The sequence below is a fragment of the Camarhynchus parvulus genome, unplaced genomic scaffold (genome assembly GCF_901933205.1).
Source record: "Camarhynchus parvulus unplaced genomic scaffold, STF_HiC, whole genome shotgun sequence".
In the NCBI taxonomy this organism is placed as follows: domain Eukaryota; kingdom Metazoa; phylum Chordata; class Aves; order Passeriformes; family Thraupidae; genus Camarhynchus; species Camarhynchus parvulus.
Genome location: NW_022148644.1, coordinates 77,724 through 104,078, shown reverse-complemented (window position 1 = coordinate 104,078; position 26,355 = coordinate 77,724). Strand labels below are relative to the sequence as shown.

Below are 26,355 nucleotides of genomic sequence, written 5' to 3'. Positions count from 1 at the left end.
CCCGAACTGGGATTCCCTTCCCAAACTGGGATTTCCCTCCCCAGACTGGGATTTCCCCTCCCAAACTGGGATTTCCCCCCCGAACTGGGATTCCCTTCCCAAACTGGGATTTCCCCCTCCCCAAACTGGGACCTCTCAGACTGGGACGCCCCGCCCCTCTCCCTCACTCCCTTCATTTGCATACGGCTGCGCTCGGACCAATCAGCGGCCACACCAGCGCCGCGCGCAGCCAATCAGAAGCGCTCATCGCCAGCCCCGCTCCGCGCGGCAGTGCGGCCAATCGGAGGCGAGAACGCAGAGCTTTATTTGCATACGGAGTTTTGGGGCGCGGCCGCGTTTATTTGCATAGAGCGCGGGAATATTTGCATGGAGGGGCTTCATTTGCATAGAGCGCGGGGTCATTTGCATACAAGGCGCGCCCCGCGGGGGTTCCGGATGGGGGGATCCCCCAAAACCCCTCAAGAACCCCCCAAAATCCTTCCAGATCCCCCAAAATCTTCCCAAAATCCCCCAAAATCCTCTGAAAACCCCCCAAAATTCCCCAAATCCTCCAAGGACCCCCCAAAAATCCTCCCAGGGCTCCTCAATTCTCTCAGGATCCGCCCAAAAACCCCTTCAGCGCCCCTAAAATTCCTCCCAGATCTGCCAATCCCATCAGATCCCAGCCCCACATCCCCCCAGATTCCGGTGGATCCCAGTCCCAAATCCAGTCGCAGGCCCCACCAGATTCCATGGGATCCCCATGGATTCCAGCAGATCCCAGCAGATCCCAGACCGATCCCAGCAGATCCCAGCCCCACATCCCCCCGGATCCCACTGGATCCTGACCCCAAATCCCACACGTTCCCACTGGATCCCAGCGGATCCTGGCCCCAATTCCCAGTCCCAGATCCCACCGGATCGCCGTGGATTCCAGCAGACCCCAGCCCCACATCCCCCCGGATCCCAGTGGATCCCACCGGCTCCCATTGGATCCCAGTGGATCCCGGCAGATCCTGGCCCCAGATCCTCGTCCCAAATTCCACCAGATCCCCGTGGATTCTAGCAGATCCCATCAGATCCCAGCCCCACATCCCCCCCGGATCCCAGCAGATCCTGGTGGATCCTGGTGGATCCCAGCAGATCCTGGCCCCAGATCCCACTCCCAGATCCCACCAGATCCCACCAGATCCCCGTGGATTCCAGCAGATCCCATCAGATCCCAGACCAATCCCAGCAGATCCCAGCCCCACATCCCCCCGGATCCCAGCAGATCCCAGCAGATCCCAGCAGATCCTGGCCCCAAATCCCAGTCCTGGATTCCATCGGATCCCCACGGATTCCAGCAGATCCCAGCCCCACATCCCCCCGGATCCCAGTGGATCCCGGTGTATCCTGGCCCCAAATCCCAGTCCCAGATCCCATCAGATTCCATCAGATCCCCACAGATTCCAGCAGATCCCATCAAATCCCAGACCGATCCCAGCCAATTCCCCCAGCGGATCCCGGTGGATCCCGGTGGATCCCAGCAGATCCCGACCCCAAATCCCAGTCCCAGATTCCATCGGATCCCCATGGATTCCAGCAGATCCCATCAAATCCCAGACGAATCCCAGCAGATCCCAGCAGATCCCAGTCCCACATCCCCCCAGATCCCAGCGGATCCCGACCCCAGATCCCACCAGATCCCTGTGGATTCTAGCAGATCCCATCAGATCCCAGCCCCACATCCCCCCCGGATCCCAGCAGATCCTGGTGGATCCCGGTGGATCCCAGCAGATCCTGGCCCCAGATCCCAGTCCCAGATCCCACCAAATTCCATCAGATCCCCGTGGATTCCAGCAGATCCCAGCAGATCCCAGACCAATCCCAGCAGATCCCAGCCCCACATCCCCCCGGATCCCAGCAGATCCCAGCAGATCCCAGTGGATCCCGGTGGATCCCGGTGGATCCTGACCCCAGATCCCAGTCCCAGATCCCACCAGATTCCATCAGCCCCGTGACCCAGCAGTCCCGAGCAGATCCGACCATCCAGAGTCGGCGCATCCTGGTGGATCCCTACCTTGCCGTAGTGCCGCGAGCGAGCCCTTGCCGCCCGCCCCCGCGAGTTCACCTCGTAGTCCCCGGTCAGCGGCTGATCCACTGGATCCCGGGATCCACCGGGAAATCGGGATCAGACGGGACTTTGCCCCCGTTTTCCCCAATTTTTTCCCAATTTTTTGGCCATTTTTGGCTTTTTTTCACCATTTTTTCTCGCATTTTCCCCCCATTTTCGCCCATTTTCTCACCCATTCTTCTCACCATTTTTTCCATTTTTCTCCCATTTCCCCCCAATTTTCTCCACTTCCCCCCATTTTCTCCCCCATTTCCCCCCTCTTTCCCGAATTTTCTCCCATTTTTTCTTCATTTTTCCCCAATTTTCCCCCAATCTTGCCCAAATTTCCCCCATTTTTCCCAATTCCCCCGTTTTCCCCCATTATTCCCATTTCCCCCATTTTCCCCCAATTTCCCCCCCAATTTTCCCTCCAATTTTTCCCATTTCTCCCCATTTTTCCCATTTTTCCCCATTTCCCCCGTTCCCCCCATTTCCCCAAATTCCCCCCATTTTCCCCCATTTTCCCCCAAATTTTCCCCCATAATTTCCCCATTTTTCTCCATTTTTCCCCATTTTCCCCGGTTTTCCCGATTTCCCCCGCTTTTGCCCCATTTCCCCCCATTTCCCCCAATTTTCTCCCATTTTCCCTCCAATTTTTCCCACTTTTCTCCCCATTCTCCCCCAATTTCCCCCCCATTTTCCCCCAATTTTCTCCCATTTTCTCCCAATTTCCCCCCCAATTTTCTCCCATTTTTTCTTCATTTTTCTCCCATTTTCCCCCCATTTTCCCTCCAATTTTCCCCCAATTTCCCCCCCAATTTTCCCTCCAATTTTTCCCACTTTTCTCCCCATTTTCCTCCCTTGTTTTTCCCCAATTTCCCATTCCCCCAATTTTCCCCAAATTCCCCCATTTTCTCCCCATTTTTTCCATTTTCCCCGCATTTTCTCCCCTTTTCCCCCGTTTCCCGAATTTTCTCCCTTTTTTTCTTCATTTTTCTCCCATTTTCCCCCAATTTCCCCCCCACTTTTCTCCCCATTTCCCCCCATTTTTCCCCAATTTTCCCCATTTTCTCCATTTCCCCCCATTTTCCCCCAATTTCCCCCCATTTTCTCCCCCATTTCCCCCCCTCTTTCCCCAATTTTCTCCCTTTTTTTCTTCATTTTCCTCCCATTTCCCCCCCATTTTCCCCCAATTTTCTCCCATTTTCCCCCCAATTTTTCCCACTTTTCTCCCCATTTTCCCCCCATTTTTCCCATTTTCCCCGTTTTTCCCAATTTCCCCCGCTTTTGCCCCATTTCCCCCCAATTTCCCCCCCAATTTTCTCCCAATTTTCCCTCCAATTTTTCCCATTTCTCCCCATTTTCCCCATTTTTCCCATTTTCCCCGTTCCCCTCATTTCCCCCAATTCCCCCCATTTTCCCCCATTTTTCCCCAAAATTTTCCCCCATTATTCCCATTTTCCCTCCATTTTTCCCCATTTTCCCCATTTTTCCCGATTCCCCCATTTTTGCCCCATTTCCCCAATTTCCCCCCAATTTTCTCCCATTTTTCCCCCAATTTTCTCCCATTTTCCCCCCAATTTTTCCCACTTTTCTCCCCATTTTTCCCATTTTTCCCATTTCCCCCATTTCCCCCAATTTCCCCCCATTATTCCCATTTCTCCCCATTTTCCCCGTTTTTCCCGATTCCCCCCATTTTTGCCCCATTTCCCCCCATTTCCCCCTAATTTCCCCCCCAATTTTCTCCCATTTTCCCTCCAATTTTTCCCACTTTTCTCCCCATTTCCCCCCATTTTCCCCCATTTTCCCCAAAATTTTCCCCCATTATTCCCATTTTCCCTCCATTTTTCCCCATTTTCCCCATTTTTCCCGATTCCCCCGTTTTTGCCCCATTTCCCCCCATTTCCCCCCAATTTCCCCCCAATTTTCTCCCATTTTCCCTCAATTTTTCCCACTTTTCTCCCCATTTCCCCCCATTTTCCCCATTTCACTTCCCCCAAATTTTCCCCATTATCCCCATTTTCCCCCCATTTTTCCCCATTTCTCCCCATCTTTTCCCGATTCCCCGGTTTTGCCCATTTCCCCCATTTCCCCCCAATTTCCCCCAATTTTCTCCCATGTTCCCTCCAATTTTTCCCACTTTTCTCCCCTTGCCCATTTTTCCCATTTCCCCAATCTCCCCCCAATTTCCCCATTTCCCCAGATCCCGCATGCGCCCCAGTTCCCACAGCAGGAACGCTGAGCCGAGCGGTTTTGGCAACCCCCGTAACCAAAAAATGTGGGGGACATTGGGACATTTTGGGATACTTTGGGCAGGGGGAGGTGGGGGCCCGGAGGCCTCGGTCAGGGGCCGGACGCTCGACACGACGAGGATCCCACAGCAGGAACGCTGAGCCGAGGGGATTTAGGAACCCAACCAAAAATTGTGGGGATTTTGGGACATTTGGGGGGATTTTGGGGATTTTGGGGGGTTTGGGGGATTTGGGAGTCTTGGAGGGGATCTGGGGGGTTCTGAAGAGACACGATGAGGATCCCACAGCAGGAATGCTGCGGCCAAAGGGATTTAGGAACCTCTTGCTAAAAAAATTGGGGGGTTTGGGGATATTTTTGGGGGATTTTGGGGGGGATTTAGGGGGTCTTGGAGGGGATCTGGGGGGTTCTGAAGAGACACGATGAAGATCCCACAGCAGGAACGCTGAGCCGAGGGGATTTAGGAACCCAACCAAAAAATTGTGGGGATTTTTGGGACATTTTGGGGGATTTTGGGGGATTTTGGGGGGATTTGGGGGATTTGGGGAGTCTTGGAGGGGATCTGGGGGGTTCTGAAGAGACACGATGAGGATCCCACAGCAGGAACGCTGAGCCGAGGGGATTTAGGAACCCCCAACCAAAAATTGGGGGGATTTTGGGACATTTTGGGATATTTTTGGGGGATTTTGGGGGATTTGGGGGTCTTGGAGGATCTGAGGGTTCTGAAGAGACACGATGAGGATCCCACAGCAGGAACGCTGAGCTGCGGGGATTTAGGAACCCAACCAAAAAATTGGGGGATTTTGGGACATTTTGGGGATTTGTTTTTTGGGGGATTTGGGGGGATTTGGGGAGTCTTGGAGGGATCTGGGGGTTCTGGAGAGACACGATGAGGATCCCACAGCAGGAACGCTGAGCCGAGGGGATTTAGGAAACCCAACCAAAAATTGGGGGATTTTGGGACATTTGGGATTTTGGGGGGATTTGGGGGGGATTTGGGGGGATTTAGGAGTCTTGGAGGGATTTGGGGGGTTTTGGGGGACGATGGGGATCCAGCAGCAGCGAGCGCGGGGGATTTAGGAACCCCCAACCAAAAATTGGGGGATTTTGGGAACATTTCCCCCAGGGAGTAATTTTGGGGGATTTGGGGGATTTGGGGGTCTTGGAGGGATCTGGGGGGTTCTGGAGAAACGATGAGGATCCCACAGAGGACGCTGAGCCGGGGATTTAGGAACCCCCAACCAAAAAGGGGGTGGGGGGGATTTTGGGACATTGTTTTGGGGGGATTTGGGGTAGGGGTTTTTAGGGGATTGGGGTCTTGGAGGGGATCTGGGGGGTTCTGGAGAGACAGGAGGGATCCCACAGCAGGAAGCTGAGGGGGATTTAGGAACCCCCAACCAAAGAATTGGGGGATTTTTGGGACATTTTGGGATATTTTGGGGGGATGGGGGATGTGAGTCGGAGGATAAGGGGTTCTGAAGAGAAGGACACACAGCGGGGGGGGCCGGGGGGAGGGGTGGGAGCGCTGAGCCGGGGGGATTTGGGAACCCCAACAAAAAATTGGGGGATTTTGGGACATTTTGGGGATTTTGGGGGATTTGGGGGGTCTTGGAGGGATTTAGGGGTTCTGAAGAGATATGGGGATCCCACAGCAGGAGCAGCTGAGCCGGGGATTTAGGAACCCAACCAAAAATGTGGGGATTTTGGGACATTTGGGGGATTTGGGGATATTTTGGGGGGGGATTTGGGTTGGGATTGATTTGGGGGATTAGGGGGTTTGAAGAACGATGAGGATCCCACAGCAAGGCAGCTGAGCGGGATTTAGGAACCCAACCAAAAATGTGGGGGATTTTGGGGGCATTTGTGGGGGAGTTTTTGGGGATATTTTGGGGGGATTTGGGGGGATTTAGGGGTTTTGGAGGGATCTGGGGGTTCTGAAGGGGAAACGATGGGATCCCACAGCAGGGCAGCAGAGGGGATTTAGGGACCCCAACAAGAGTGTGAGGGGATTTTTGGGACATTTTTGGGATTTGGGGGACATTTTGGGGGGGATTTGGGGGATTTAGGGGGGTCTTGGAGGATCTGGGGGGTTCTGAAGGACACGATGAAGGATCCCACAGCAGGAGCACTGAGCCAGGGATTTAGGAACCCCCAACCAAAAATTGGGGGGGACTTTGGGACATTTTGGGATATTTTGGGGGGATTTGGGGGGGGATTTGGGGGTCTTGGAGGGATCTGAGGGGTTCTGAAGGGACACGATGAGATCCCCACAGCAGGACGCTGAGCCAAGGGGATTTAGGAACCCAACAAAAAAAATTGAGGGGATTTTTGGGACATTTGTGGGGGGATTTGTGGGGGATTTGGGGGGTCTTGAGGGGGGATCTGGGGGGTTCTGAAGAAGACACGATGAGGATCCCACAGCAGGAGCAGCTGAGCGAGGGATTTAGGAACCCAACCAAAAAATTGTGGGGATTTTGGGACATTTTTGGGGGATTTTGGGGGATTTTGGGGGATTTTGGGGGATTTAGGGGGTCTTGAGGGATCTGGGGGGTTCTGAAGAGGAACCGATGAGGGATCCCACAGCAGGAACTTGTAATTAGGGGATTTAATCAGATCCCAGCCCACATCCCCGGATCCCAGCAGATCCTGGTGGATCCCTGGTGAATCCAGCAGATCCTGGCCCCAGATCCCACTCCCAGATCCCACCAGATCCACCAGATCCCCGTGAATTCCAGCAGATCCATCAGATCCCAGATTATCCCCCAGATACAGCCCACATCCCCAGGATCCCAGCAGATCCCAGCAGAGCCCAGCAGATCCTGGCCCCCAATCCCAGTCCTGGATTCCACCGATCCCCACGATTCCAGCAGATCCCAGCCCCACATCCCCCGGATCCCAGTGGATCCGGTGTATCCTGTTTTAAATCCCAGTCCCAGATCCCATCAGATTCCATCAGATCCCACAGATTCAGCAGATCCCATCAAATCCCAGACGATCCACATCCCCAAAGGGATCCCGGTGGATCCGGTGGATCCCAGCAGATCCCGACCCCAAATCCCAGTCCCAGATTCCATGGATCCCCATGGATTCCAGCAGATCCCATCAAATCCCAGACGAATCCCAGCAGATCCCAGCAGATCCCAGTCCCACATCCCCCAGATCCCAGCGGATCCCGACCCCAGATCCCACCAGATCCCTGTGGATTCTAGCAGATCCCATCAGATCCCAGCCCCACACCCCCGGACCCAGCAGACCTGGTGGATCCGTGGATCCCAGCAGATCCGCCCCGACCACCAACCACCACAAGCCCGGCACCCAAGAGACCCACAGCCACCCGACACAACCAGGGATGGTGGATCCGTGGATAACCCATCAACCCACAACAAGAGACCAAACCCAGATCACCCCAGATTCCCCCGGCGCATCCTGGTGGATCCCTACTCCTTGCCGTAGTGCCGGCTGACGTAGACGCTCTTGCCGTCGAACTCGTCGCCGCGGAGGCAGCGCAGCAGGAAGTGGCCGAGATCCGCGAGATCACACCAGAGGAGCCCCCCCCCGCCCCCCCCGCCCCCCCCCCTCCCGGTCACCTCGTAGTCCCCGTCAGCGGCTGATCCACTTGATCCCGGATCCACCGGAAATCGGGATCAGACGGACTTTGCCCCCTTCCCTAATTTTTCCCAATTTTTTGGCCATTTTTGGCTTTTTTTTCACCATTTTTCTCGCATTTTCCCCCATTTTCGTGGCATTTTCTCACCCATTCTTTCTCACCATTTTTTTCCATTTTTCTCCCATTTCCCCCATTTTTCTCCACTTCCCCATTTTTCTCCCCCCATTTCCCCCCTCTTTCCCGAATTTTCTCCCATTTTTCTTCATTTTTCCCCAATTTTTCCCCAATCTTGCCCAAATTTCCCCATTTTTCCCAATTCCCCCTTTTTCCCCATTATTCCCATTTCCCCATTTTCCCCCCACTTTTCCCCCAATTTCCCTCCCAATTTTTCCCATTTCTCCCCATTTTTCCCATTTTTCCCCTTTCCCCATTTCCCCCAAATTTTCCCCTTTCCATTTCCTCCCATTTTTCCCCCATTTTCCCCCATTTTCCCCAAAATTTCCCCCATTATTCCCATTTTTCCCCATTTTCCCCTGTTTGTCCCGATTTTCCCCTGGTTTTCCCCCCATTTCCCCATTTCCCCCCAATTTCCCCCCACTTTTCTCCCCATTTTCCCCCCAATTTCCCCCATTTTCCCCCAATTTTCTCCCATTTTCTCCCAATTTCCCCCCAATTTTCTCCCATTTTTTCTTCATTTTTCTCCCATTTTCCCCCATTTTCCCCCCACTTTTCCCCCAATTTCCCCAATTTTCCCCCTCAATTTTCCCCATTTTTCTCCCCATTTTTCCCCCCTTGTTTTCCCAATTTCCCATTCCCCAATTTTCCCCCAAATTCCCATTTTCTCCCCATTTTTCCATTTTCCCCCGCATTTTCTCCCCCTTTTCCCCTCGCTTCCCGAATTTTCTCCCTTTTTTTTCTTCATTTTTCTCCCATTTTCCCCAATTTTCCACCACTTTTCTCCCCATTTCCCCCATTTTTCCCACTTTCACCCATTTTCCCTTTTCTCCATTTCCCCATTTTCCCCCAATTTCCCCATTTTCCCCCCATTTTTCCCCCCTTTTTTCCCAATTTTCTCCCTTTTTTTTCTTCATTTTCCTCCCATCCCCCCATTTTCCCCAATTTTCTCCCATTTTCCCCCATTTTTTCCCACTTTTCTCCCCATTTTCCCCATTTTTCCCATTTTCCCCGTTTCCCAATTCCCCGCTTTTGCCCTATTTCCCCCCAATTTCCCCAATTTTCTCCCAAATTTCCCTCCATTTTTCCCATTTCTCCCCATTTTCCCCATTTTTCCCATTTTCCCGTCGCCTCCATCATTTCACCCCCATTTTCCCCATTTTTCCTCCCAAAAATTTTCCCCCATTATTCTATTTTCCTCCATTTTTCCCCCCATTTTCTTCCCATTTTTCCCCCTCATTCCCATCTTTTTGCTCCCATTTCCCCTTTTCTTTTCCCCACTTTTTCCCCACTTTTCCTTTCCCATTTTCCCCCCAATTTTTCCACTTTTCTCCCCATTTTTCCCATTTCTCCCCATTTCCCCCCCCAAATTTCCCATTTTTACATTTCTCCCATTTTCCCGTTTTCCGATTCCCCTATTTTTGCCCCATTCCCCATTTCTAATTTCCCCACTTGTTCTCCCATTTTCCTCCAATTTTTTTCCCACTTTTCCTTTCCCCCATTTTCCCCCATTTTCGTTTTCATTTTCCGAAAATTTTCCCCATTATTCCCATTTTCCTCCATTTTTCCCCATTTTCCCATTTTTCCCGATTCCCACTGCAGGTATTTCCCCATTTCCCCAATTTCCCCCCCAATTTTCTCCCCATTTTTCCCCAATTTTGCACTTTTCCCATTTTTCTCCCCATTTTGCATTTTCATTTTATCCCACTTTCCCATCCTATTTCCCCGCATTTCCCCATTATTCCCAAAATTTTCCCCATTTCCTCTGCGCCTTTTGGGCGCGATTGCCGGTTTTGCCCCATTTTCCCCCCGTTACCCGCGATGTGCGGCGGCATCACGAGCACCGCGGGCAGCCCCGAGCCGCGCAGGAGCCGCTCCATGCCCCGGTGGTCCTCGGTCACCGCCCGCAGCCGCTCGGGGACGCGCGCCGGGTCCCACAGCAGGAACGCTGAGCCGAGGGGATTTAGGAACCCCCAACCAAAAAATTGGGGGGACTTTGGGACATTTTGGGATATTTTTGGGGGATTTGGGGGGGATTTGGGGGGTCTTGGAGGGGATCTGAGGGGTTCTGAAGAGACACGATGAGGATCCCACAGCAGGAACGCTGAGCCGAGGGGATTTAGGAACCCCCAAACAAAAAATTGGGGGGATTTTGGGACATTTTGGGGGATTTTGGGGGATTTTGGGGGGTTTGGGGGGGGATTTGGGGAGTTTTGAGGGGATCCGGGGGGTTCTGGAGAGACACGATGAGGATCCCACAGCAGGAATGCGCATGCCAAAGGGATTTAGGAACCAGCAAAATCTGGTGCTAAAAAATTGGGGGGTTTTGGGGATATTTTGGGGGGATTTTGGGGGGATTTAGGGGGTCTTGGAGGGATCTGGGGGGTTCTGAAGAGACACGATGAAGATCCCACAGCAGGAACGCTGAGCCGAGGGGATTTAGGAACCCAACCAAAAAATTGTGGGGATTTTGGGACATTTTGGGGGATTTTGGGGGATTTTGGGGGGATTTGGGGGGGATTTGGGGAGTCTTGGAGGGGATCTGGGGGGTTCTGAAGAGACACGATGAGGATCCCACAGCAGGAACGCTGAGCCGAGGGGATTTAGGAACCCAACCAAAAAATTGAGGGGATTTTGGGACATTTTGGGATATTTTTGGGGGATTTGGGGGGGGTTTGGGGGGTCTTGGAGGGGATCTGAGGGGTTCTGAAGAGACACGATGAGGATCCCACAGCAGGAACGCTGAGCCGAGGGGATTTAGGAACCCAACCAAAAATTGTGGGGATTTTGGGACATTTTGGGGGATTTTGGGGGATTTTGGGGGGTTTGGGGGGGATTTGGGGAGTCTTGGAGGGGATCTGGGGGGTTCTGGAGAGACACGATGAGGATCCCACAGCAGGAACGCTGAGCCAAGGGGATTTAGGAACACCCAACCAAAAAAATTGTGGGGATTTTGGGACATTTGGGGGGATTTTGGGGGGATTTGAGTGAATTTGGGGGGGATTTTGGGAGGGATTTGGGGGTGTTTTGGGGGGACGCCAGGCCAAGGGGATTTAGGAACCCCCCACAAAAAATTGTGGAACCCATCCCCAAAATTTGGAGGGGTTTTGGGGGGGGAATTTGGGGGGGTTTTAGGAGGGATTTGGGGGAACATGCTGCAGGTCCAACAGCAGGAACGCTGCAGCCAAGGGGCTTTAGGAACCTCTCCCCGAAATTTGAGGGGATTTAGGAACCTGCCCAAAATCCGGGGGGGGGTTGGGATGGTTCGGGAGGATTTTTGGGGGGATTTTGGGCGGTTTTGGGGCAGCCCCGAGCCCCGCAGGAGCCGCTGCATGATTTTTTGGATGATTTTTGGGGGATTTTGGGGTGAATTTTTAAGGGGATTTTGGGATGGTTTTGGGGAAATTTTGGGGGAAATTTTTGGGGGGATTTTGGTAGGGAGTTTTTGGAAAATCTGGGTGAATTTTTTGGGGTTTTGGGGCGATTTTTGTGGGGATTTTGGGGGATTTGTGGGGGTATTTTTGGATGAATCTCTTGGGATTTATGGGGGGAATTTGGATGAATTTTTTTGGGATGTTGGGGGGAATTTGGGTGAATTTTTGGGGGAATTTTTTGAGAATTTTTGAGATTTTTTTGGGGGGGGGATTTTGTGAGATTTTGTGGGGATATTTTTGGGATTTTTGGGATGATTTTTGGGGGATTTGGGGGTGAATTTTGGAGGGATTTTGGGGGGATTTTTAGGGGATTTTGGGCTGATTCTGGTTGTATTTTTGGGTGAATTTTTTAAAAATTTTGGGGCGATTTTAGGGAGTTTTGGGGGGATTTGTGTGGGGATATTTTTGGGATTTTTGGGATGATTTTGGGGGATTTTGGGGGGATTTGGGGGGGGGATATTTTGGGGATTTTTGGGATGATTTTTGGGGGATTTTGGGGTGAATTTTTAGGGGATTTTGGGCTGATTTTGGGTGAAATTTTTTTAAATTTTGGGGCGATTTTGGGGAGTTTTGGGAGGATTTGGGGGGATTTTTGGGGGGATATTTTTGGGATTTTTGGGATGATTTTTAGGATGATTTTGGGGGGATTTTGGGGGGAATTTTGTGGGGATATTTTTAGGGATTTTTGGGATGATTTTTGGGGGATTTAGGGGGATTTTTGGGGTAATTTGGGGGATTTTTGGGATGAGTTTTAGGATGATTTTTGGGGGATTTTGGGGCAAATTTTTAGGGGATTTTGGGCTGATTTTGGGTGAAATTTTTTTAAATTTTGGGGCTATTTTGGGGAGTTTTGGGGGTATTTTTGTGGGGATATTTTTGGGATTTTTAGGATGACTTTTAGGATGATTTTGGGGGGATTTTGGGGTGAATTTTTAGGGGATTTTTGGGATGATTTGGGGTGGATTTTGGGGGGATTTTTGTGGGGATATTTTTTGGGATTTTTAGGATGATTTTTAGGATGATTTTTGGGATGATGTTGGGGTGAATTTTAGGGGATTTTGGGATGATTTTGGGTGAAATTTTTTGTAAATTTTGGGGCGATTTTGGGGAGTTTTGGGGGGATTTTGGGGGGATTTTTGTGGGGATATTTTTAGGGATTTTTGGGATGATTTTTGGGGGCATTTTTAGGGGTGAATTTTGGGATGATTTTGGAATGGATTTTGGGGGGATTTTGGGGGGATTTTGGGGGATTTTGGGGAGGGCTCTCACCGGACAGACACGCCACCACCTTGGGATGGTTTTGGGGGATTTTTGGGGGAGATTTTGGGCTGATTCTGGTGGTATTTTTGGGTGATTTTTTTAATTTTGGGGCGATTTTGGGGAGTTTTGGGGGGATTTGGGGGGATTTTTGTGGGGATATTTTTGGGATTTTTGGGATGATTTTTGGGATGATTTTTGGGGGATTTTGGGATGAAGTTTTAGGGGATTTTTGGGATGATTTGGGGTGGATTTGGGGGGGATTTTTGTGGGGATATTTTTGGGATTTTTGGGATTATTTTTGGGGAGATTTTGGGGGGATTTTGGGGGTAATTTGGGGGATTTTGGGGATGATTTTTAGGATGATTTTTGGGGAATTTTGGGCTGAAATTTTAGGGGATTTTGGGGTAATTTGGGGGTGATTTTGGGGGATTTTGGGGCTCTCACCGGACAGACACGCCACCACCTTGCGCACGCCGTGCTCGGCCATGGCCTCCAGGATGGTTTTGGTGCCCTCGGACATCACCGTGGTGGGGCCTGGGGGATCAGGGGCATCTTTTCCCACTTTTCCCACTTTTTTCCCATTTTCCCACTTTTCTGCTTTTTTTTTCCCAATTTTTCCCCCTAGTTTCCCTTTTTTTCCCCAAATTTTCCCCATTTTCCCTCACTTTCTCCCCTATTTTTTCCTAATTTTTCTTCAAATTTTCCGCCCTTTCCCCCCATTTTTCTCCCTAATTTTTTGCCCCATTTTCCCCATTTTTCCCCATTTTTCCACCCGTTATTCCCATTTTCCCCCCATTTTCCCCCTTTTTCTTTTTTCCCATTTTTCCCATTTTCCCCATTTTTCGTTTCCCCCTTTTATTTTAATTTTCCCCCTTTTTTTCTCCCCATTTTCCCCTTCACCCTCTTTTCCCCTTTTTTCTTTTTTCCAATTTTCCCAATTTTTCCCCAGTTTTCCCCCCATTTTCCCATTTTTAATTTTCCCACTTTTTCCCACTTTCCCCCAACTTTTCTCCATTTTTCCTCATTTTTCCCACTGTTTTTCCCAATTTCTCCCCATTTTCTCCAATTCTCTCCCCTTTTCCCATTTTTTATTTCCCCATTTTTTCTCCGCCTTTTTCCCTTTTTATTTTTCCCCATTTTTCCTCCATTTTTTCCCCATTTCCCCCCAATTTTTCCCACTTTTCCCCCCAATTTTACCCCATTTTTTCCTCAATTTTCCCCATTTTTTCTCTCCCTTTTCCCATTTTTATTTCCCCATTTCTTCCTTTTTTCCCCATCCCCCCATTTTCCAATTTTTATTTCCCCAATTTTCCCCAATTCCCCCCATTTTTTCCTCAATTTCCTCCCAGTTTTCCCCAATTCCCCCCTTTTTTTCCTCAATTTTTCCCCCATTTTCCCCCCATTTTTCCCCAATTCCTCCCTTTTTTTTCCGAATTTTCCCCCAAATTTTCCTCAATTTCCCCCAATTTTCCCCCCTTTTCCCTTTTTATTTTCCCCATTTTTCCCACTTTTTTTCCCAATTTCCCCCCATTTTTTCCCATTTTTTTTCCTCAATTTTCCCCATTTTTTCCCACAATTTTTTTCTCCTCTTTTCCCATTTTTCTTTTCCCAATTTTCCCTTTTTCCCCCCATTTTCCCCCCTCCCCAAACTCGGGGGGTCCAGAATTGGGGGGGAGGGGCGCCCCCAAACTGGGGTCAAAGGTCAGTGGGGGAGGGGCGACCCCAAAATGGGGTCAAAGGTCAGTGGTGGAGGGGTCAAGGTGGGTGGGGAGGGGGTTGGGTGGGGTTCCAAACCGGGGGTCAAAGGTCAGTGGGGAATGGGTGGGGGAGGGGAGAACTCCCCCCAAATGGGGTCAAAGGTCAATGGGGGAGGGGCAGGGAGCCCCAAAGCGGGGTCAAAGGTCAGTGGGGGAAGGGAGATCCCCCAAAACAGGGGTCAAAGGTCGGTGGGGGAGGGGTCAGGGTGGGTGGGGGCGGGGCATGAGGGATGGGGGCGGGGGGATGAGGGGGGGGGGGGGGGCAGGAGGGGATGGGGGCGGGGCATGGGGGATGGGGGCGGGGCAGGATGGGATGGGGCGCGGGCAAGAGGGGATGGGGCAAGGCAGGGGGATGGGGCGGGGCATGAGGGGATGGGGGGGCGGGGCAGGAGGGATGGGGGGGGGGGGATGGGGCGGGGCAGGAGGGGATGGGGGCGGGGCATGAGGGGATGGGGCGGGGCAGGAGGGCATGGGGGCGGGGCAGCACGGGATGGGGGCGGGGCATTAGGGGATGGGGGGGGCAGGGGTGGGGAAGGGGCAGCGGGGATGGGGGGGGGCATGAGGGGAGGGGCGGGAGCAGGGGCGGGGGCGGGGGCAGGATGGGGTGGGGGCGGGGCAGCGGGGCAGGGGCGGGGCATGAGGGGAGGGGGCGGGGGCATTAGGGGATGGGGGCGGGGCAGCACGGGGTGGGGGCGGGCCACTAGGGGATGGGGCGGGGCATTAGGGGATGGGGCGGGGCATTAGGGGATGGGGGCGGGGCCCCGCGCTCACCGAGGTCACTTCCGGTGCCCAGCACGATCAGCGCCCCCTCCTGGCCCCTCAGGGCCTCGCCCACCGCCCGCGGGTCCCGAGCGTCCCCAACGAGCACCCGGGCGGGGGCGGGGCCGGGGGGCCGCCGGGAGGGGTCCCGGACCAGCACGGTCACCTCGAACCCTGGGGAGCCCCAAAATCACCTGAGGGACCCCCAAAAATCCACCCAGGGAACCCCGGACCAGCACGGTCACCTCGAACCCTGGGGAGCCCCAAAATCCACTCAGGGAACCCCAAAAATCCACTCAGGGAACCCCAAAACCCACCCGGACCAGCACGGTCACCTCGAACCCTGGGGAACCCCAAAAATCACCTCAGGGAACCCCCAAAACCCACCCGGACCAGCACGGTCACCTCGAACCCTGGGAGCCCCAAAATCCACTCAAACCCCAAAATCACACCTGGAACCCCAAAATCCCTAGGGATCCCAAAAATCCACCAGGGAACAAAAAAACGGTCACCCCAAACCCTGGGAGCCCCAAAATCCACTCAGGGAACCCCAAAAATCCACCAGGGACCCCAAAATCCCTCAAGACCCCCCCAAATCCCTCCAGGATCCTCCAAGACCCCCAAAATCCCCCAGGACCCCCCCAAAATCCACCAGGAACCCCCAAATCCTTCCAGAACCCCCCAAATCCCTCCAGAACCCCCCAAAATCCACCAGGACCCCCCAAAATCCCTCCAAGACCCCCCAAAATCCTTCCAGGACCCCCAAAATCCCCTCGGGACCCCCCAAAATCCCCTCAGGACCCCCCTAAATCCCTCCAGGACCCCCCAAAATCCCCCCCACCCCCTCTGGCCCCCCCATTTTTTATCAGTTCCCCCCAAACCCCCCCCGGGCTTTATCAGAGCCCCCCCAAACCCCTCCCAGGCCCTTATCAGCCCCCCCAAAACCCAGATAAGCCTTATCAGCCCTCCCCAAAACCCAGGGAGCCCCAAAACCGTCGGAATTTGTCCCAATTTTTTGGGGACCCCCCCAAAAACCCAATGAGCCCCGAAACTCCTCGGTTCCCGAGGGGACCCCAAAATTCCAGGAACCCCAAAATTCCGGGGGCCCCAAAACCTCTCGGTTCCCAGGGGACCCCCAAATTCCAAAGGACCCCAAATTCCAGAAAACCCCAAAATTCTGGGATTCCACCAATTGCAGGGAGCCCCAAATCCCAGGACCCCCCAAAACCCCGGGGACCCCAAATTCCAGATAAACCCCAAAATTTCTGAGACTCCCCAAACCCCCCCAAAATCCCTCGATTCTCAAGGAACCCCAAATTCCCGGGACCCCCAAAACCCAGGGAGCCCCAAAACCTCCAAATTCCCAGGGGATCCCCCCAAAATTCCAAGGAACCCCAAATTTGCAAAGGACCCCAAATTCCAGAACCCCCCCCAAATTTCTGAGATTTTTCCCCCAAATTTCTGGGAACCTCAAAAAAACCCAAGGACCCCCAAAATTCCGGGAACCCCAAAATTCCGGGAACCCCAAAATTGCAGGAACCCCAAAACCCAGGGAGCCCCAAAACCCCTCAGTTCCAAGGGGATCCCCCCCAAAATTCCAGTGAACCCCAAATTCTAAAGGACCCCAAAAATCCAGAAACCCCCAAATCCCTCAGGACCCCCCAAATCCCAGGGAACCCCAAATTCCTGTGACCCCAAATTCTCAGGATCCCCCAAAATTCCCAAGGAACTCCAAAATCTCTGAGTTCCCAGGGGAACCCCAAAATTCCAAAGGACCCCAAATTCCAGAAAACCCCAAAATTCTGGGACTCACCCAATTCCCAGTGATCCCCCAAATTCCAGTGACCCCCAAATTCCCTGGGACCCCCCAAATTCCAGTGACCCCCAAATTTCAATGAGCCCAAATTCCCCGGGATCCCCCAAATTCCCAGAGAACCCCAAATCCCTCAGGACCCCCCATTTCCCAAGGAACCCCAAATTCCAAAAGACCCCAAAATTTGCTGGGTCTCCCCCAAACTCCAGTGACCCCAAACTCCAGTGACCCCAAATTTCCCGGGACTTCCCCAAATTCCGCTTTTGGGGTCCCCCCAAATCCCCCCCCAATTCTCCCCCATTTCGGGCTCCCCTCATTCCAAGTTTTGGGGTCCCCCCGATCCCGGTTTTGGGGTCCCCTCATTCCGGGGTTTGGGATCCTCCAATCCCCCCCAAATTCCCCCCAAATCCTCACAATTTTGGGGTTCCCCATTCCCCCATTTTGGGGTCCCCCCAACCCCCCAAATTTCCCTCTTTTGGGGTCCCCCCCAATTCTCCCCCTTTCCCTTTTTGGGATTCCCCAAATTCCCCCCATTTTGGGGTCCCCCCAATTCCCATTTTTGGGGACTCCCGTCCCCCCCAATTTCCCCCAATTTCGGGGTCCCCTCAATTTACCCCATTCCCGCTTTTTGGGATCCCAAATGTCCCCAAAATCCCCCAAATTTTGGGGTCTCCCTGCCCGTTTTTTGGGGTCCCAGGGCCCATTTTTGGCATCCCACCATTCCCGATTTTTTGGGTCCCAAATCTCCCCAAATTCCCCCAAATTTTGGAATCCCCGTGCCCATTTTTGGGGTCCCAGTGCCCATTTTTGGGGTCCCTCCGTTCCCTTTTTTTAGGGTCCCAAATCCCCCCAAACTCCCCCAAATTTTGGGCTCCCTGTGCCCATTTTTAGGGTCCCTCCATTTCCGGTTTTTGGGGTCCCAAATTCCCCCAAATTTTGGGCTCCCCGTGCCCATTTTTTGGCTCCTCCAATCCCAGTTTTTGGGGTCCCAAATCCCCCAAAATTCCCCCAAATTTTGGAATCCCCGTGCCCATTTTTGGGGTCCCAGTGCCCATTTTTGGGGTCCCTCCGTTCCCTTTTTTTGGGGTCCCTCCGTTCCCTTTTTTGGGGTCCCAAATCCCCCAAAATCCCCCCAAATTTTGGGCTCCCCGTGCCCGTTTTTTGGGGTCCCCGTGCCCGTTTTTGGGGTCCCCGAGCCCATTTTTGGGGTGTCCCATACCCTGCTCCAGCGCCAGCCCCAGCGTGACCCGCCCGGTTCTGCCGGTGGCTCCGAAGATCGCGATCTTCATCCGCACCCCGCACCGCGAACCGAACCGGAACCGAACCGAACCGGACTGGACCGAATCGAACCGAACCGAACCGGACCGAACCGGGATCGGGATCGGGATCGGGAGCTCCGCGATCGCACCGAGGAGTTTTGGCCGCGCCCCCAGGCGGGAACTGGGATAAACTGGGATAAACTGGGAGAGACTGGGTAGGACTGGGAGGGACTGGGAGGGAACTGGGAGGGAACTGGGAGGGACTGGGAGGGAACTGGGAGGAACTGGGAGGGACTGGGAGGGACTGGGAGGGAACTGGGAGGGAACTGGGAGGGACTGGGAGGGAACTGGGAGGGAACTGGGAGGGACTGGGAGGGACTGGGAGGGACTGGGAGGGAACTGGGAGGAACTGGGATAAACTGGGAGGGACTGGGAGGGACTGGGAGGGACTGGGAGGGACTGGGAGAGACTGGGTAGGACTGGGTAGGACAGGGTAGACTGGGAGGGAATGGGAGGGAACTGGGAGGGACTGGGAGGGACTGGGAGGGACTGGGAGGGATTGGGAGAGAACTGGGAGGGACTGGGATGGACTGGGAGGGACTGGGAGAGACTGGGAGGGACTGGGAGGGACTGGGAGGGACTGGGAGAGACTGGGTAGGACTGGGATGGACTGGGAGGGAATTGGGAGGGACTGGGATGGACTGGGAGGGACTGGGAGGGACTGGGAGGGATTGGGAGGGAACTGGGATGGACTGGGATGGACTGGGAGGGAATTGGGAGGGACTGGGAGGGAACTGGGAAGGACTGAGGTACTGGCACGGTACTGGGGACTGGGAGGCAATTGGGAGGGATGGGATGGCGGAGTGGTTATCCGAGACTGTATTTATTCAGTCCATTTTGATCCCCCATTGATCCCAGTCCATTTTGATCCCAGTCTGTATTTAATTACAGTCCATATTTAATCCCAGTCCATATTTGATGCTAGTCTGTATTTAATCCCAGTCTAAATAATCTCAGTCCAGTTGATCCCAGTCTATACAATCCCAGTCCATATTTGATCCCAGTCCATATTTTACCCCAGCCCATACTGGATCCCAGTCCGTATTTGATCTCAGTCCATATTTGTTCCCAATCCATATTTAATCCTAGTCCATACTGGATCCAAATTCTATATTTGATCCCAGTCCAAATGATCCCAGACCCGATTTGATCCCAATTCATATTTAACCCCAGTCTGTATTTGATCACAGTCTATATATGGTTCACTTTGTAGGATCCCAGTCCATCTTTGATCCCAGTCCATCTCAGTCCTTATCCCAGTCCATTATGACCAGTCCATTTGATCCAAACCCAGTTTATCCCAGTCTGAAGGTACCCAGTCCATTTGATCCAAGTCCATATTTGATCCCAGTCCATATTTGATCCCAGTCCATATTTGATCCCAGTCCATATTTGATCCCAGTCCCTATTTGATCCCAGTCCATATTTGATCCCAGTCCCTATTGATCCCAGTCCATATTTAATCCCAGTCCATATTTGATCCCAGTCCCTATTTGATCCCAGTCCATATCTGATCCCAGTCCATATTTAATCCCAGTCCCTATTTGATCCCAGTCCCTATTTGATCCCAGTCCATATTGATCCCAGTCCATATTTAATCCCAGTCCATATTTGATCCCAGTCCCTATCTGATCCCAGTCCATATTTGATCCCAGTCCATATTTAATCCCAGTCCATATCTTATCCCAGTCCATATTTTCCATCCCTATTTATCCCAGTCCCTATTTATCCCATCCCTATCTGATCCCAGTCCATATTTGATCCCAGTCCATATTTTATCCCAATCCATATTTAATCCCAGTCCATATTTGATCCCAGTCCATATTTGATCCCAGTCCATATTTGATCCCAGTCCCTATTTAATCCCAGTCCCTATCTGATCCCAGTCCATATTTGATCCCAGTCCATATTTGATCCCAGTCCATATTTGATCCCAGTCCGTATTGCCCTGCACACATTCCAAAAGTCTGGAATTCCAGCTCCCAGCCAGGAAAAGATGTTCCTGCCCTTGTAGGCAAATGGAGCAAAATCCTACAGAGACATTTCCCTGCCAGCCTTCAGGACTTCAGCTCCTGGACTGGGAATTAAAATAATAATTGAGAAATAAAATAATAAATAATCAGGGGAGGGTCTGTGGGGACAGAGGGGTATAGAGGGAAAATATAAGGGCAATTAAATCAGGAGGGGTCAATTAAATCAGGGCAGGGTCTCTGGTGGTGCCTGGGTCAAGGGAGACACTGAGAGAGAAACAGAGCAGGCAAAGAGAGGCAGGAGAGAAAAGGGGACACAAACACAAGGAGCTGAGAAGGCGGCACTCTGCAAACAGAACTGCAACGGACTGAACATGAACGGGAGAGAAATCAGCAAGTCTGAGAGTTTTATTTGCTATCAAATACATCCCACACACCCAGCCCCACACAATCCCCATCCCACCACTCTAATTGAGATCCCACTACTCTAAATCACCTCCCAACCCCATCTCAGCCTGGTGGCTGTGGAATCGAGTGAGTTTGGCGTGGGATTGAGATTTTTGAGGTGGGTTTGAGCCCTTTTGGGGTAAGATTGAGCTGTTTTCACTGGGATTTGAGTGGTTTTGAGGTGACAGATCCATCCCTCTTGGCTTTTGGAGTGCAAAGTGATGGAGAATAGAAAAAAATTAAGGTGAAACCAAAAGTAGAAGCAGCCAGGTGTGTTCCCAACATGGATCACAGGGAATGTGAGTGACCAGGGCTGTGCCCAAAGTGCCTCCTCCAGTGGGGGATGGAGCTGGAGCAGCGCACGAAGCTCTTCCCGCACTCGGGGCACTCGCAGGGCTTCCCTTAGTGGTGCCTCCGTTGGTGTTGGGTCAAGTTAGAGCTCTGTGAGAAGCTCTTCCCACACTGGGGACACTCGTAGGGCCTCTCCCCAGTGTGGATGCGCCGGTGGGTGACAAGGGTGGAGTTGTGCTTGAATCCCTTCCCACAGTCGGGGCAGCGGAAGGGCCTCTCCTCTGTGTGAATCCGATAGTGCCGGAGGAGATGGGAGCTGGTCTGAAACCTCTTCCTGCATTTATCACACTCGTAGGGCCTCTCCCCAGTGTGGATGCGCCGGTGGGTGATGAGGGGGGAGTTGTGCTTGAATCCCTTCCCACACTCTGGGCATTGGAAGGGCCTCTCCTCTGTGTGAATCTGATAGTGCCGGAGGAGATGGGAGCTGGTCTGAAACCTCTTCCCACACTTGTCACACTCGTAGGGCCTCTCCCCAGTGTGGGTCCTCTGGTGCTTGATCAGGGGGGCGCTCTGGCTGAAGCACATCCCACACTCCGCACACTTGTAGGGCCTTTCCCCAGTGTGGGTCCTCTGGTGCCGGATAAGGTGGGAGCTCCAGCTGAAGCTCTTCCCACACTCCCCACACTCGTAGGGCTTCTCCAGTGTGGATCCTCTGGTGCGTGATCAGGTGTGAGCTCTGGCTGAAGCTCTTCCCACACTCCCCACACTCAAAGGGCTTCTCCTCCCTGTGGATCCTCTGGTGTCTGGTCAGATTGCTGCTCTGGCTGAAGCTCTTCCCACACTCCCCACACTCGTAGGGCTTCTCCCCGTGTGGATCCTCTGGTGCACAATCAGGTCGCAGTTCCACCTGAAGCTCTTCCCACACTCCCCGCACGTGTGGGGCTTCTCCCCATCATGGAGCTGCTCATGGAGCACCAGCTCCGAGCTCTGGCTCCATCTCCGGCCGCCTTCCCGGCCCAGGCTGGCTCTTTCCCCCTCACATCCCCGCCAGCTGCGTTTGCAGCCCCTCCTCGTGCGGCATCTCCGGGCCTTTTCCTCCCCGTTGGCTTCCTGCGCCGTGGAGCCGCTCAAAACGGCCTCTTCCACCAGGTTCTGCCGCGGGCATTTGTCCTCCCTGCTCTCCATGCTCAGCTCCTGCTCTGGGGAGGAAGGACAAGGACACGATGGGATTTGCCTCCGTGCCACAGGCAAGGGCAAGGAGATCCCCCAGGGCGTCCGCGGCAGGACGGCACCGGCACCCCCCGATGTCCCCCCGAGGGGCCTTTTCCGCTCAGCCTTGCACTTCTTCATTCTCCAAACATCGCCCCAAAAACCCAACCCAGGGACCCCCCGGGATATCTGGGCCCGCTCACCTGCGCGATGGGGGGGCGATGATCCCACAGGTGGGGCGGCGAATTCACGCAGGGCACGGCCGTGCGGCGCCTTCAGCGCAGCGCTGATCCGCCTTTGTCCCTCCTCTTCCTCCCGCACTTCCTGTTCCATCCCCCATCCCGCTCCTCTGGGTTATCTCCGCCACCTTCTCCACTTCCATCCCTTCTCCTCCTACTCTCTAACCCCACCTTCTTCTCCTCCTTCCATCGCTGCTCTCTCTCCGCCTTCATCCCTCCTCTTCCATCTCCCCTCCCCCTGCTCCTCCTCCCCTCAAACCGGCTGGAACCGTGAGGGGAAAGGGGGCAGGGAAAGGGCGGAACCGTGAGGGGAAAGGGGGCAGGGAAAGGGCGGAACCGTGAGGGGAAAGGGGGCGGGGAAAAGGCGGAACCGTGAGGGAAAGGGGGGGGGGGGGAACCTGAGGGGAAAGGGGGAAAAGGCGGAACCGTGAGGGGAAAGGGGGCAGGGAAAGGGCGGGAACCGTGAGGGGAAAGGGGCGGGCTCAGGCCAAGGGCGGCAACCGTGAGGGGACGCTCTGGCAGGCGGCACTCGGCAAACAGAACTGCAACGGACTGAACATGAACGGGAGAGAAATCAGTAAGTCTGAGAGTTTTATTTGCTATCAAATACATCCCACACACCCAGCCCCACACAATCCCCATCCCACTGCTCCAAAATGGGATCCCACTTCTCCCAGTCTCCTCCCAACCCCATCTCAGCCTGGTGGCTCTGGAATCGAGTGAGTTGGGTGCAGGATTGAGGTTTTTCATCTGGGATTGAGCCCTTTTGGGGTAAGATTGAGCTGTTTTCACTGAGATTAGGGTTGTTTTGAGGTGACAGATCCATCCCTCTTGGCTTTTGCAGTGCAAAGAGATGGAGAAGAGACAAACATTAAGGTGAAACCAAAAGGAAAACAAGCCACGTGTGTTCCCAACATGGATCCCAGGGAATGTGAGTGACCAGGGCTGTGCCCAAAGTGCCTCCTCCAGCTGGGGGATGGAGCTGGAGCAGCGCACGAAGCTCTTTCCCGCACTCGGGGCACTCGCAGGGCTTCCCTTACTGGTGCCTCCGTTGGTGTCGGGTCAAGTTAGAGCTGAAGGAGAAGCTCTTCCCACACTGGGGACACTCGTAGGGCCTCTCCCCGGTGTGGATGCGCCGGTGGGTGATGAGGTGGAAGTTGTGCTTGAATCCCTTCCCACAGTCGGGGCAGCGGAAGGGCCTCTCCTCTGTGTGAATCCGATAGTGCAGGAGGAGATGGGAGCTGGTCTGAAACCTCTTCCTGCATTTATCACACTCGTAGGGCCTCTCCCCAGTGTGGATGAGCCTGTGCCTGACGAGGGTGTAGTTGTTCTTGAATCCCTTCCCACACTCATGGCATTGGAAGGGCCTCTCCTCTGTGTGAATCCGATAGTGCCGGAGGAGATGGGAGCTGGTCAGAAACCTCTTCCTGCATTTATCACACTCGTAGGACCTCTCCCCTGTGTGGGTCCTCTGGTGCCTGATCAGGTCACATCTCCGGCTGAAGCGCATCCCACACTTGGAACACTCGTAGGGCCTCTCCCCAGTGTGGATCCTTTGGTGCTTGATCAGGGTGGAGCTCTGGCTGAAGCTCTTCCCACACTCCCCACACTCGTAGGGCCTCTCCCCAGTGTGGCTCCTCTGGTGGCTCATCAGGCTGGAGCTCCGGCTGAAGCTTTTCCCACACTCCCCACACTCATGGGGCTTCTCTCCAGTGTGGATCCTCTGGTGCAGGATCAGGTGGGAGCTCCACCTGAAGCTCTTCCCACACTCCCCACACTCGTAGGGCTTTTCCCCATTGTGAGTTATGTGGTGCCTGATCACGTGGGAGCTCTGGCTGAAGCTCATCCCACACTCCGCACACTTGTAGGGCTTCTCCCCAATGTGGGTCCTCTGATGCTTGATCAGGTCAGAGCTCCACCTGAAGCCCTTCCCACACTCCCCACACTTGTAGGGCCGTTCCCCAGTGTGGCTCCTCTGGTGATTGATCAGGCTGGAGCTCCGGCTGAAGCTTTTCCCACACTCCCGACACTCGTAGGGCCTCTCCCCAGTGTGGATCCTCTGGTGCAGGATGAGGTGGGAGCTCTGGCTGAAGCGCATCCCACACTCCCCACACTCATAGGGCTTTTCCCCGTTGTGAGTTATGTGGTGCCTGATCAGGTGTGAGCTCCGGATGAAGCTCATCCCACACTCCCCACACTTGTAGGGCCGTTCCCCTGTGTGGATCCTCTGGTGCTTCATCAGGACATACCTGCAGCTGAAGCTCTTCCCACACTCCCCACACTCGTAGGGTTTCTCCCCCGTGTGGATCCTTTGGTGCACAATCAGTTCGCAGTTCCACCTGAACCTCTTCCCACACTCTCCGCACGTGTGGGGCTTCTTCCCACCATGGAGCTGCTCATGGAGCACCAGCTCCGAGCTCTGCCTCCATCTCCGGCCGCCTTCCCGGCCCAGGCTGGCTCTTTCCCCCTCACATCCCCGCCGTCTGCGTTTGCAGCCCCTCCTCGTGCGGCATCTCCGGGCCTTTTCCTCCCCGTTGGCTTCCTGCGCCGTGGAGCCGCTCAAAACGGCCTCTTCCACCAGGTTCTGCCGCGGGCATTTGTCCTCCCTGCTCTCCATGCTCAGCTCCTGCTCTGGGCGAGGAAGGACAAGGACACGATGGCATTTGCCTCCGTGCCACAGGCAAGGCCAAGCAGATCCCCCCAGGGCGTCCGCGGCAGGACGGCCCCGGCACCCCCCGATGTCCCCCCGAGGGGCCTTTTCCGCTCAGCCTTGCACTTCTTCATTCTCCAAACATCGCCCCAAAAACCCAACCCAGGGACCCCCCGGGATATCTGGGCGGGCCCGGCTCCGCTCCCTACTCACCTGCGCGATGGGGTTGCGATGATCCCAAAGGTGGGGGCTGCGAATTGAAACAGGGCTCGGCGTATGGCGCCTTCTGCTCGGCCTTAATCCGCCTTTGTTCCTCCTCTTCCTCCCGCTCCTCCTCTTCCATCCCCCATCCTGCTCCTCTGTGTTAGATCCGCCTCCTTCTCGTTTTCCATCCCTCCCCTTCCATCCCTCCTCCTCCTTCTCTCTAACCCCACCTTCTTCTCCTCCTTCCATCGCTGCTCTCTCTCCGCCTTCATCCCTCCTCTTCCATCTCCCCTCCCCCTGCTCCTCCTCCCCCAAACCGGCTGGAACCGTGAGGGGAAAGGGGGCGGGGAAAGGGCGGGAACCGTGAGGGGAAAGGGGGCAGGGAAATGGCGGAACCGTGAGGGGAAAGGGGGCAGGGAAAGGGCGGGACCGTGAGGGGAAAGGGGGCGGGGAAATGGCGGAACCGTGAGGGGAAAGGGGGCGGGGAAAGAGCGGAACCGTGAGGGGAAAGGGGGCGGGCTCAGGCCAAGGGCGGGAACTGTGAGGGGACACTCTGGGAGGCGGCACTCTGCAAACAGAACTGCAACGGACTGAACATGAACGGGAGAGAAATCAGCAAGTCTGAGAGTTTTATTTGCTATCAAATACATCCCACACACCCAGCCCCACACAATCCCCATCCCACTGCTCCAAAATGGGATCCCACTTCTCCCAGTCTCCTCCCTCCCCCATCTCGGCCTGGCGGCTGTGGAATCAGTGAGTTTGGTGTGGGACTGAGTTTTATCAGGTCGGTGTGAGACCTTTTGGTGTAAGATCGAGCTGTATTCACTGGGATTTGAGTGGTTTTGAGGTGACAGATCCATCCCTCTTGCCTTTTGGAGTGCAAAGTGATTGAGAA

General features: G+C 54.0%; 2 protein-coding genes across 2 annotated transcripts; both read right to left on the bottom strand.

Moving 5' to 3' along the window:
* Window positions 1-1,731: 1,731 nt before the first annotated feature.
* On the bottom strand, window positions 1,732-18,482 carry BLVRB (biliverdin reductase B). The gene is given in 7 exon segments (XM_030970737.1): window positions 1,732-1,857; window positions 7,737-7,925; window positions 7,928-7,939; window positions 9,922-10,053; window positions 13,244-13,333; window positions 15,328-15,489; window positions 18,348-18,482. Coding segments are annotated over 6 exon segments (630 nt in total). The 5' UTR covers window positions 18,418-18,482; the 3' UTR covers window positions 1,732-1,857; window positions 7,737-7,761.
* Window positions 18,483-20,673: 2,191 nt separating this feature from the next.
* Window positions 20,674-25,634, bottom strand: LOC115917000 (zinc finger protein 271-like). The gene is given in 4 exon segments (XM_030970732.1): window positions 20,674-21,852; window positions 21,854-22,023; window positions 23,643-25,234; window positions 25,467-25,634. Coding segments are annotated over 4 exon segments (2,592 nt in total). The 5' UTR covers window positions 25,597-25,634; the 3' UTR covers window positions 20,674-21,152.
* Between the last annotated feature and the right edge of the window lie 721 nt (window positions 25,635-26,355).